General features: G+C 34.2%; 1 protein-coding gene and 1 long non-coding RNA gene across 2 annotated transcripts; both read right to left on the reverse strand.

Moving 5' to 3' along the window:
• Positions 1-166: 166 nt before the first annotated feature.
• On the reverse strand, positions 167-4,727 carry LOC107084765 (transcription elongation factor B polypeptide 2-like). Its single transcript, XM_015374765.1, has 4 exons — positions 4,654-4,727; positions 2,878-3,012; positions 1,437-1,545; positions 167-1,313 (listed from the first exon to the last, which is right to left on the reverse strand). Exons 1-4 carry the CDS (start codon positions 4,720-4,722, stop codon positions 1,201-1,203), a joined length of 426 nt encoding a protein of 141 aa, XP_015230251.1. The 5' UTR covers positions 4,723-4,727; the 3' UTR covers positions 167-1,200.
• A 3,176-nt stretch (positions 4,728-7,903) lies between these two features.
• Positions 7,904-10,567, reverse strand: LOC107084789. The gene is made up of 4 exons (XR_001481236.1): positions 10,443-10,567; positions 8,954-9,119; positions 8,809-8,864; positions 7,904-8,652 (listed from the first exon to the last, which is right to left on the reverse strand). It is a non-coding gene; the product is annotated as an uncharacterized LOC107084789 (long non-coding RNA).
• Positions 10,568-12,245: the final 1,678 nt, after the last annotated feature.

Below are 12,245 nucleotides of genomic sequence, written 5' to 3' on the forward strand. Positions count from 1 at the left end.
CCAGGCTAAACTTAATCTATATCAACTTGTCTGTCTCTTAATATGTAATGTTTTGATAAAAAGTTGTTGAAGGCACATAGTGAGCATCCTTCAGTTTTTCCCCCCTAATCTTCCATGAAAATCAAAATACCATAACACAGAAGTCAAAAACATTTTTCTTTTTAATTTTAGATCAGTTACAAGTGCAACTCTGCTTATTTCCACCTATTTAACAACCATGATTTTGCAAAAACATGCCAACACAAAGCGTTAACTGTTCCATTCCACTCCTCCAGGGTCAGATTATTCTTTCCTTTGAGGTAAAAAAAACAAAACATAACACTATCAGTTTAAATTTTCTTTGATCAAGAGTTACATGTTAATGTAAGGTTTGGATGAGCAAACATGCCTCTAAATTTAGGAGAAACTAACAGAAGCTGCAGCTAAAGGTAAACCTTGTGGAGTGATTTTATTCCCCTTATTTTATTCTCCTCCAAAATTTGTTGGACTACAACCCAATGTAATTAAAAAATGTTCAGATCCTCTCATCCATATATAAGTTTAACTTCAGCATATACTGCAGATAATATTAACTGGTCATAGAGTAATAAAAACCAGTGGATCTCTCTTTATTTTAGAGTATTGTTCAGAAGTTTTAAAATACAAACGGTAACTTAAAAATGCATACAATCCCATATATGTTTGCGACACATATCCAGGCAAAAGACAAAAACAAAACATCCTACTTAGTTTAATAAAGAAACACGCAAACACAAAAAGCTAAAAAAAAAAAAAAAAGCACACTGTCAATCAATCTTCTTAAGCCAGCAAAACAAAGACCAAAAGCAAGGCAACATTGACCTTACTCCAAATAAAGACTAGAATTTTATTAAATAAGAGGTACGTCTCTTGGCTTCAGCCATGGCTAAATGCACATATGGCTGACAGTGTAATGACAGGTCCGTCTGGTTTCTCTGCAGGGTATCTTGTGAAACAAATAATTTTCTAGCATGCCCTCATTAAGTCAAGACAAATAAACCATTTTAAAGCCCCCTCAAATTTAAGGGGGAGCCTCCAATTATTCGTGCCTTGATTCTGAATAGTTGTCAGCATAGGAAAATGTCACTGAGGCATCAATTCTCAAATTTTCACCCTGCCCTCTTCCCCTATGCCCTCCCTTCGAACCCTTTCAGCTGACTTCTTGTTTTATGGCTCAGTCCTTCACTGTACTGCCTGTTCGTTGGCTGTGCTTCCAGAATCCTGAGGCTTCATGACATCAGGAAGTTCTGGGGGAGTGGAGAAGGACTCAACCCTCAGTGGCTCAAATGAATCATCTGGGAAAGGAACAAAGAACAGAGAGCAAAGACACAAGGATTAGTGTCATCGGACGAGCCCATAGAGTCTGTGCTCGGAAATGAACAAATATTGTTCTAGTTTAGAGAAAGAGAACGACTCACCGCCGATACGAAAAGCTAATCCCACTGTGGCTGGAGCCTGAGGTCTGGCTGTTTGATTTGTGAAGCCACAATTCCCCAGAGTCTGACTGTCATTAAGCAGCACATCATCCTGAAAAGGGAAAAGAAAAAAAAAAAACTTTACATTCTCTAATGAACCAATCCAGAAAAAATACAACTATAAAAATTTGCAGAGGGGTAGATTTTCTAATAAATAAAAATGGTCAAAGATTAAAAAAAATTAAAACATCAATCATAGAAAGTTATTGGAAAATGTAAGCATAAATCAATGCCAGAGGTCCATCCTTCGATAATTTTAAAAGAGACAGTGTTTAAGCGAAGCTGTTGGGTTTCCTCACACTGAGGGTAAAAACATTAAAATATTTCCAATGTTCAGATACCGAGAAGCATCTGCAGGCTTTCTGGTTAAGGTTTATACCTTCTTTCAAGTTAATAATATCAAACTATTCTGGAGATATCTGCTTTTGTAATTGATGGGTTTTTGGGGGGTTGATTTTTCATTAATTTTTACATCATAGCAGAAAAAAAAAAAAATCTCTGACTATTCAGATCTATAACCGATAGACAGATAAATAATTTCATTTTCAGAATTGTATTTTAACTTTGTCTTATTGTTAAAAAATAGGGAGAGATAAAAAAGTAATGCATCATTATAAAGACCATGAATAGCAGTAAAATATATTTGTCTCTCTACCAAACATTTATTCATTCTTAGAAATGTTCAATAGAGACACTAAAAGTTTTATACTTCTGTATGAATAAATGTTTGATAGGAAAGTATAAAACCCTTTAGTATGCCAGTTAATCTTAAGTCACATTTATGGCTTACTACAACGTATGGATATTCTTAGGTTCAGGGGAAAGTAAATGCAAGATTAAATCACTGTTAAATCTGAAATTGTTTAAACACCTGCAGAACAAGATTAAAAGTGGTTGTCATTTAACCAAGAGGTCTATTTGTAAAAAGAAATGACACGAAAGAGAACAATAAAAGAGGTTATTAATGTTTGTGTGAGTGATTGTATTTACATCTTATAAGAAAAATTGGCCCATTGACAATTGTACCTCTTTTAGGGATAAATTAAAGTCTAATTGGCTTAAAAAAACAAATCCTTTTTATAATTGCCAGGTTTTTTTTATGTACATTTGATAAGGAGTTCCAGAGCTCCCATGTCAGTTAAATTGCCATAATCTTAATCTTGAGCTCCCATTATGATCCTCAGTCTGATTCTATTCAGGACTCTAGCTGCGTTGTTTCAAATTTATTTATACAACCTCCAGTGTGACAAAACATTATAGTAAAAATTTAAGATTTTGAACCCTATTTTGTCAAAGGGAGGGGGTGAATCATTTTGGGCTTACTATTTTATTGTATCTCACATAAACAGATGTGAAAATGTAAATCTCAGGAAGAATATTTTACCTTGTAGAGCCTTTGATCTTCAGGCGGCCGCTTTAAAATGCCTTCAACAATGCGCTTTAGTTCGTAGACTGTAGTAGACTCTTTCGCATCCGTAAAGATAGTCGTCTTGTGACGTCGGATCATTAAAAACACATCCTAAAAAGGAAAAATAGAGCAGAAAAGGTACAGTAGAGATTTTTATGTGAAAGATTATCTCCGTTTATCCTGCTGTGATTTAGGTTAGAGGTCAAGATTTCACCAAAATATTGAAATTTAAAAATCCAAAGAAATGGAAAGAGTTAAATTCAATTAATAAAGGAACTTCAAAAACAAACAGAAACATGCATCTATATTTCTTACTGCTAGACAAAGCTGTACATCAAATGGAGAATAAAGACAAATATTTGGAGCTTCTACTTTTGCACTTGGTTAAAAGGCTATTTTCCATGCAGCTTTAGATAGCAGAATTCAAAATCTAACAAACTTGTAATATAATAAAAAGAAATACATGGACAACAATACACTTAACATCATCATGGAAAATACAATAAATAAATTGTGAAACTCATAATCAAAGTAATACAACTGCACAACAAATAAAGCTCACACTACATAATTCTACATTGATTACAGATTGCTTATAACTCCAATCTTTATGTTTATTAAAAAAACATTGGAATGTTTATGATTTCAATGCTTCTTTTTAAACACATGACACCTTAATTTATTACCAGCTTTAAAACCAATCAGAAATAACAACCAATATATTCTACACTGACTACAGATCCAAAAAATGGCTATGCATCAAATCTTTTTCCCCAAACTTTGTTTCACAAAACTTATAATCAATACGGAACATTTTACTCCAGATTGAATTTGGGGTTGTTTGTTTTTTTATATGTGCCATTGTATGTCTTATGCCTAAAACCATTTACATTTTAATTTTTAAATTACCAATTACAGTTTTTAATGATCTCGTTTTGATATGACTGGTCAAAGTACTGTTTTTTAGGATGAGTCTTATCACAGCTGAGAAGATTACAAACTGAGTTCTAAGGAAATAGTTTTTCAAGATTATTTTAAGCCTTAAGCGGAACCTGGTGTAATGCATTCAAAGGCTAAGGGATTCAAAACTCAACAGTTGTGCTCTTTGGATTAACTGTTCGTCAGTAGTTCCTCCGATCAGAGACTGATCTCTTAAATCAAATAGCCTCAGCTCTTTTATTGGTTGTTTAACCAAGGAGCTTAGCTTAAACAGTGTTAGCCTATGCTAGTGGTTTAACAAATTACCAGTCTTTTTTTACGTCAACAGCGTCCCAAACTACCAAGTTTATGTCGTTTGACTACTCTATTATTAGGCTGTCTCGTTTAAAAGCATTATGAGCTCTTAAACATAAATAGCCATCAATGCTAGACGATCTGCTTTGCTCCCTCGTCCTAATTTAGCAAACATATTAAAAATACACATTAATAAACCAATAAACTGAATTCACATGCTTAAACAATCTGCTCCATGTCAGAACAAATTGTCCTCGAGTAAAGTTTAAACCAGAGAACTATAAACAGCTCTGTGCAGCTGGTGTGTTGACGTTACAAAGCGGAAGCTAGCCCCCGTTAGCACAGGTTAGCCAAACAAAGACGTTAGCTTTTAGCTTGAGGCTGGGTGCTAAATGTGGTTTTGTCACATATAAGCACAACGGTAGTCAGTTACAAAGGGTGTAATGACTAAAACAAGTACGGTTTGGCGATATTAAACACGGTTACACAGTCTGAAGCGAGTCTGTTTGCCTCACTCACCATTTCTTGCGGTTGCCTGCTCACAAAAAAAAAACTTCCCCACAACGATAATCGTGATGTCACAGACATGTAATACCACGGTCTACCAGTAGATGGTGGTATTACACCACTAATTAAAAGCTCTAGGTCACCTAGTCATTAGTTGCTATGCTTGCTTTAAAACCAAGACCTAAACAGTGCGGTTATAGATATTTACAAGGAGGGCAAGATGGGGCCTGTGTTTTTTTCATGGGGCAGAGAACAAGAAGGATAACTATGCTGGAGTATTAGGGCCGAGATTTTTTCTTCTATTTTGAGAATAAAGTCGTTAACATTACAAAAATAAAGTCATAAAATTATGAGAATAAAGTCATAAAATTACAAGAATAAAGTCGTAAAATTACGAGAATAAAGTCATAAATTATGATGATAAAGTCAAAAAAATGATGAGAATAAATTCGTAAAATTACAAGAATAAAGTCGTAAAATTACGAGAATAAAGTCATAAAATTACGAGAATAAAGTTGTAGAATTATGAGAATAGTCATAAAAAATAATGAGAATAAAGTTGTAAAATTACGAGAATAAAGTTGTAAAATAACGAGAGTAAAGTTGTAAAATAATGAGAATAAAGTCGTAAAATTTTGAGAATAAACTTGTTATATAAAGAGAATAAAGTCCTAAAGTTACAAGAAACAAGTTGGATTTTATGACAGCACTTTCTTCCCTAAAATGAGGAATGTCAAGCATTATGTGAAGTTATACTTTGGCTCTGGTTTGACAAATAAGAAAATCTTTTAACACACCAGCATCAAATTGGGCAGGATGTCAAAGTGGACTCAAGTTGCTGTTTGGTGGAGCTGGTCGGCCATAATCTGCTCATCAGAGGTCAAAGCTTTCTTTCTGAAACGGGTTGTTGTATGATGACTTCATTCTGGTAATATGCAACTTATTCTCGTAATTTTACGGCTTTATTCTCTTAATATTATGACTTTATTCTCGAAATAAAAAAAATAAAAATCTCTAGCCTGGCCCTAATACTTCGTCGTAGGATAAGCAATACAAAAAAAGGAAAGGAAACAAAAACAGAGCAAGAGCATACCATTTAGTGTATTAAGCCAAGGTTGCAGACTCTTGATCTAACAGCTAAAAACTGTTACCCTGCGATCTTATTATGACTGAAGCTAATAAATGTTGAAGTAAATTGTAAATGGAATATATTAAACTGGTCCAAGGGAAAAAATAAGCTACAGTCTCTTCTGTCAGCCCATGTCATCATGAGAAAGTAATGTACCCATTACACTGAAAAAAAATATTAAAAAAAAGTAAATAATTCTTTAAATAAGTGTATTTGTAATTAATTGAGCAGGTAATCATGGTGATTAAAATGAAGATAGTTACATATTTATCACTTGAAATAATTTTAAGGTTTTTTTTCTCTTATTTCAAACATACTTCCTCTCATTCTGTTAGCAATTTTTCTAACTTGGTTCCTTAAACCAAAGGAAAAAACACTAATTTCAAGAAAAAAAATGCCTTATGTATAATTCAAATTGTGTTTCGTACAGCGGCCATAAAAGGGGCCATGCATGGTTCTACAGGGGCACTAACCCCTGTATGACCCTTTCTAGAGCTGCCCATAAGCTTTAATATTTATATAATCACCATGTGTTGGACATGTCTATATTTGATTAGATTAAAAATAGCATTTCTGCAGTGACTACAATTAGTGGACAATTAGGAATTTGCATTGATGATTTTTTTAATTTTCTATTATTCCTCTAGGATTTACTGTGATTATCGTTCTCTTTTTAGAATTGTTTTTATTTCATGTATAGTAAAAGAAAGATTTTCTTGAGCAAAGCTTTCTGACTTTGTGTCTATGAAGGCCATTTACAAATATATTTAACTTTCTTTCTTATTAAATCCACCAACCCTGATTTATTCAACTGTGATTCACAGGGCATTAGGAAAATATGAAACAATATTGCTAAATATTGCAGTGCTGATATTAATTAAAATTAACTCATATTTTCTCTAGTTTCCTTTTTTATCGTTATCATTGTGCTCACTTGGTCTCTAGTCAGACATAATAAACAGTGAACAGCTTGGTTGTATACTGGCTGAATGCATAACAGGCTATCAAACATTATCATTCTTTGAAAAAGCAGTATGACACATATGCAATGACCATGTATTGTGTAGCTGTAAGAACAAACTAAGCGTATAAAAGCGATGTTTTGAAGGGAAAGAAAATTCTAAATGGATTTCCCATTTTCTTTTAAATATCAGTGTTAAAACTGCAATGTGTATATGTATTTAGGCACTGAATCTTTACTTTGAACCACGTTATGATACAAGCAGTTTCAGGTATTCCTGTGTATGTCTCCACCTGCTCTGCATCCTTTGACACCGTTTATACCCAACTTAAGGGGAGGTTTTTTATTTTAAGTCAGTTTAATTAAGGTCTGGTCTATGGTCTGACAATCAACTATTAGTTGATGTAAACTATAACATAATAATTCTGGCTGTATTTTAAGGATTTCAGTCTAGTTAGGAGGACCACTTAAGTAAAGTGTTTAAGTTTAATTCTTTCCAGATAAGGATGTACTATCATGCTAATAGCTGCAGATTTTTTTATTTTGTTTTTAAACTGCTAAATGGGTATTTCTACACATCAATATCTCTTATCTACACAGATTCTAATAACTGGATAATTTTTTTTTTTTTACGTCTAAAAGTGTCTTTCCTACCTCCCTCCTTACTGCTGACGCACATCTGCTTTTGGGTAAAGAGTCTTTACCAATTTAAAGCATTTAAATTTTGAGCATCTTTGGATGTTCTAGAGCTAGAAATAAAAATGTGACAAACTGCAACTGTCTTTTAAGATTTTTATTTCTAAAAAAGAAAAAAAAACTAAAATCAAAACCAAACAAACAAAAACAACAACAAAGAAACTTAAACCATGTCTTTTTTCCCTCCACTTCACAATTACACACAATTGTTTTGTCTCATACAAAATCCTGATACAATAAACTGAATTAAGCAACTAATTGAAAACATTTGAAAGGCACTGTCATGATGTCATAAATTGACATTGAAAACTGGAACTCTCCATTGCAAGTTTTTCAAGATATAGTACAACAAAACATTTCAATGGCAGAGATGAGAAAATCGAATGAGATAATATCTGGTGTCTCTTAAATGTAAATAATTCAATCTCAAATAAAGGACAAATAAAGGACATTTTTCTTTGACATTCGTCAAAGAAAAAAAAAAAAAAAAAACATTTCCAGAAAGCGATTTCTCATATATGACAACTGATTCAATTCAGGTAGGTAATGATTTTGGCACTCTCTGTAACATGAAGAAGTACCTGAAAAAGTCACCAAGCTGACAGTAAAAATAATACTGAAAATCTGCAAACAAATTTTCTGCATCATATTTCATCTAAATCACCCCATGCTGTCATGTCTGTGAAGGTGATTCAGAAAACAGAATCAAATCTGCTGAGTAATTTTACAAATTCTAAATGTGGATAACTAAATATCTTTACAGATATTATTCTGTCCCCATACAAACAGTGTTAATATTACATGTGTTTATCAAACAATATTAAGTACATTAAATATCGAGTCTTTACCACCCAAAATCTCTGGAGATTTTCCCAGGGTGTTTGTGATGGGGGGGCAGCTGTGGTTGGGAAATTAACCATTTAGAGCTCTGAGTCTGAGAAGTTATTTTTCAAACATTCAGTCAGCTTAGGGGCCTTTCCCTACCATATAATATTAACTAATATCAACATATTAACTACCCCCGAAAAAAAGAAGTTATTTCCAAATGTCCAAAAAACAAGACAATTTCTTGGGAGTTCTTAAAGTTTTTCATTCTCTTCTGCAGTTTCAGTTCATCAAATACAGGTTCATCCTGTTCAATCCATCATGACTGTGATGTTGCTCCGCAGGACGCCTGTTTCTCTCCCCTCAGTGGGAAATAAGACTGCTTCCTTATCTAAAAGACCTGAAAACAATAGTTAGAAAAGTTACATAAAACACAAAATAAGTTACCCACAATTAAGTTTTTATATTTTTATTTACATTTCTTATAAAACAAATAAAGACATGCATAATAATAATAAAAAATTATTTAAGAATACAGAAAACCTTCTAAACTTACCAAATGAAGATCTATCTAACGACAAAGGCGCTCTCTTGGATCTTGGAGTTAACGTACTAAAAACAAAGAAAGAAGAAAATGTATCAAATTAATCAAAAATTTATTTAGATAATGGTTTAATCACGATGAAAAGAGCATAACTTACATCTAGTCCCCTGGGGGTCTGAATTGGCTCTAGTCCCTTACAATACAGCAAAGAAAAAGGCCTCTCCTTAGTTACCAAATGCTGTTTGAAGCAAAGACTGAAAACCTTGGCAGGTAAGTAAACATCCCAATCAGCTGCATGCTCGTCTGTTAGATCGCCAACCATCCTGGTAGGGGAGTAGAAAAGGTAGGGTATTAAAATGTCTGCAGAAGAAAACTGAATTAGGGAGCTTAGAATAATACCATCAGCTGAAAACAAACAGAACTAATTTGGGAAAATCAGTACAAATTTGGTGTGTGATTCAAACATTAAACATGACAAAAACAGCTGAGTCCAAATGAGTGAAGGCCTTTATATACAGATTGTATGTCATCTATGCATCAGAGTAAAGCTGCTGTGGGTTAGTAGATCTATCATGCAACTGATAGAGCTTCCTACCCAACCAAATGTGAATACCCAAATACAGCTGTTTGAGTATTAACATATTTTAACCAAATGCTGACCACAAAAAAATGGTTACACAGAACTCTAAGCCATCTTTCCATGTAATGTAAAGCCATCTTTACGACACCACGTCATCCAACACAATGCAAAAATCTTGGACATGTATACGTTTTCCCTAAAAGATAACCCAGTTGATAGGGTTGGGCACTAACTTCTAAACTTTCAATTCTCCCAGAATCGTTCAACTTTTTTTAATTTCTGATTCCTTGTTTCAATGCCCAGTCCTCCAGCTGGAAACAGAAGCTGCCTAAAATCAGCGAGGAAGAATCCATAGGAGTGTGTATGGAATCATCTGTCTGTGCAGCGGCATTCCAAAGTGCATATTCAGGTGAAGTTTAAAAAATGACCTGCAACACGGGCAAGAGGAGTATATTATGTAAAGGAAAGTGCTCAGCCAACATAATTAAAGAACGCCTAACTGGTCTTTGACCTGCTGCACCAGTGCTGTAAGGTAGGCGGGATACCTTTTGTTTCCCAAGCTTGGCAAGAAGCAGAAGCCCTTTAATCTCAATCTGCCAGACTTATTAATAATGATAAAACTCACTAATCATACAATGAAATCTGGTAGAATGTAAAACATCACTGTTTCCACATGTAGTTGAGTGGAACTGAGGTGCAGTGAACTACACTGTCAGGATGCCTTCCTGCTGTGCTGCTTTTTCCTTCAGCTCAGGCATTCAGCCTAGCGCCACACCACACTCAGAATCAGTTAAATACAATAAAAAGTCTTATATTACATTAGTACCTGAAGCATGAGACACTGGATATCGATGTAAATGTGTTTTAATAATGTTTTTAAACATAAAGCTCGATGTACAAATGACACTCAAAAACTCTCAATATTAGGAATGGGAACTGGAATTGTTTAATTTCAAACATTGCACAACTCAAGCTGTTGATGAATACGGTAAAATGTGATTTGTCAAATCGAAGTCAAATATCTGCAAACCTATTGTGCAAGTCTCAAATCACATGTTACACTGACCTGTCAATCATCTGTGGTGTGATCGGATCCAGAGTGCCTGTCTGCTGATGATAAACCACAAGGGTGATAGTTTCCTTCAGGTGATCTTTCAGCTCCCGATTTATCTAGAAAAGTTTCAATAAACAGAATTGATGTTAGATTATTGTGAAGACCTCCATCATGTTTCGAAAAAACCATCAAAGATGAGTTTATTAGAAAAAACAAACAAACAGGTATGTCATCTGAACAGTATTTTCTTTAATCTAATTTAAAAGGTAAAACTCACTTATATTAAAAAGTAATATATTTCAGGGGCTTTTTAAAAATAATTTTAATTATTGCTGATTATACTACTGAAAACCCACGAATCTGCTTTTTTATTAGAATATTACAAAAGACCAGGAAAAAGATTTGACACTAAAATGTTATTTAACAGACATGTTGTAGCCTGCACAGTCATGGAGAAGCATTCAGTTACACAAGGAAGGTACAAAACGTCATGCACAAAGAAGGCCATTGTATGCAGAAATGTGAAAGAAAGTTGAGTGGAAGGAAAAAATAGGTGAGAAAATGCATTAGCAACGGGATTAACTGGAGCCTTTAGCGCAGGGGTCTGCAACCTGCAGCTCTAGAACCTGCATGTGTTTCTTTGGACCTTACACTATGGTTCTTAATAGTGACTAAAAATTATATAAGGAATTACCTAATGTACTATTCAAAACAAATACCCGTCTATATTTGAATTGCATTTTCACAACACAATGACATTATAGGCACCAGAAATATGTTTTTAGAGCTATTTTTTTTTCTAACTAGCTAGGAAATTATGTCTTTTATAACGATAAAATATTGCTGGGGGCGGGGTCTTGCGTATGTGATGTCACGTTTCAAAGTGCCTATAGATTAAAATCCATCCTTCATCTTTATAACCCATTTTAACGTTTCCCTAAAATATAAAGTGTTAGCTGTTTAAGGTGACAACAGATTTCCTGTGGAAGCTATTTAACAAAATAACTGGTTGTGTTTTATTAAAGTCATGTAATATTTTGCAGTTCCGAAGACAATTATTTAGCCGGACTTGGGGCAAAATGGCTCTTTGAATATGAAAGGTTGCAGACCTCTGCTTTAGACGATTGTGAAGCAAATTCCATTCAGGAGTTTGGGGGAGGTAGAATGCTGCTAGAGTTTGAGGAACAATGAAACAGAGGCAACCAGGACCAGAGAGAACTTCACAGGTGTATAACCCAGGCTCAGCAGGAGGAGGACTGGACTTTTTCTCAGTTTCCCAAAATCCTTCTTTTTAATGAAAGTACATTTTGCATTTCATTTGAACTTTAGTTTCAAAGGGTGCCTGGATATCTAATTATTATGTAAGAGTCCGGGTAGCAATTGTAAACGAACAAAGCATATTGCTTATGTTGCTAACACCACATCGAAATGAACATGCGTACAAAAAAGCCACATTTTCATGAGACAAAATGGGGTAAGAAAATGTGTCCAAATTGGATGTTTAATTTATTTTCTTCTAAAATGATAAAACATGAATTTAATGAAAAATTTGGAAGGATTGTATACAAAAGAATACCAGCCTATGACTCCTTTAAGGGGAAGAGAAGAGACATCAGACCCAGCAGAGTGGCTGATTCTTTAAAGCAAGCTGAGCTGCTAAGGCTTAAAGGAATAGTACACCCAAAACATGATTAGCCTTCATTTTCTACTCACCCCCATGCTGAACAACACCCTGGAGTACTTTTCTGATATCTCAAATGCATCTGGAGATCTGGGAGGCTTCTTGCTGTCTGCTGACATTCAAATAATGGAGGT

Source organism: Cyprinodon variegatus, unplaced genomic scaffold (genome assembly GCF_000732505.1).
Source record: "Cyprinodon variegatus isolate N-32 unplaced genomic scaffold, C_variegatus-1.0 Scaffold109, whole genome shotgun sequence".
NCBI lineage: Eukaryota > Metazoa > Chordata > Actinopteri > Cyprinodontiformes > Cyprinodontidae > Cyprinodon > Cyprinodon variegatus.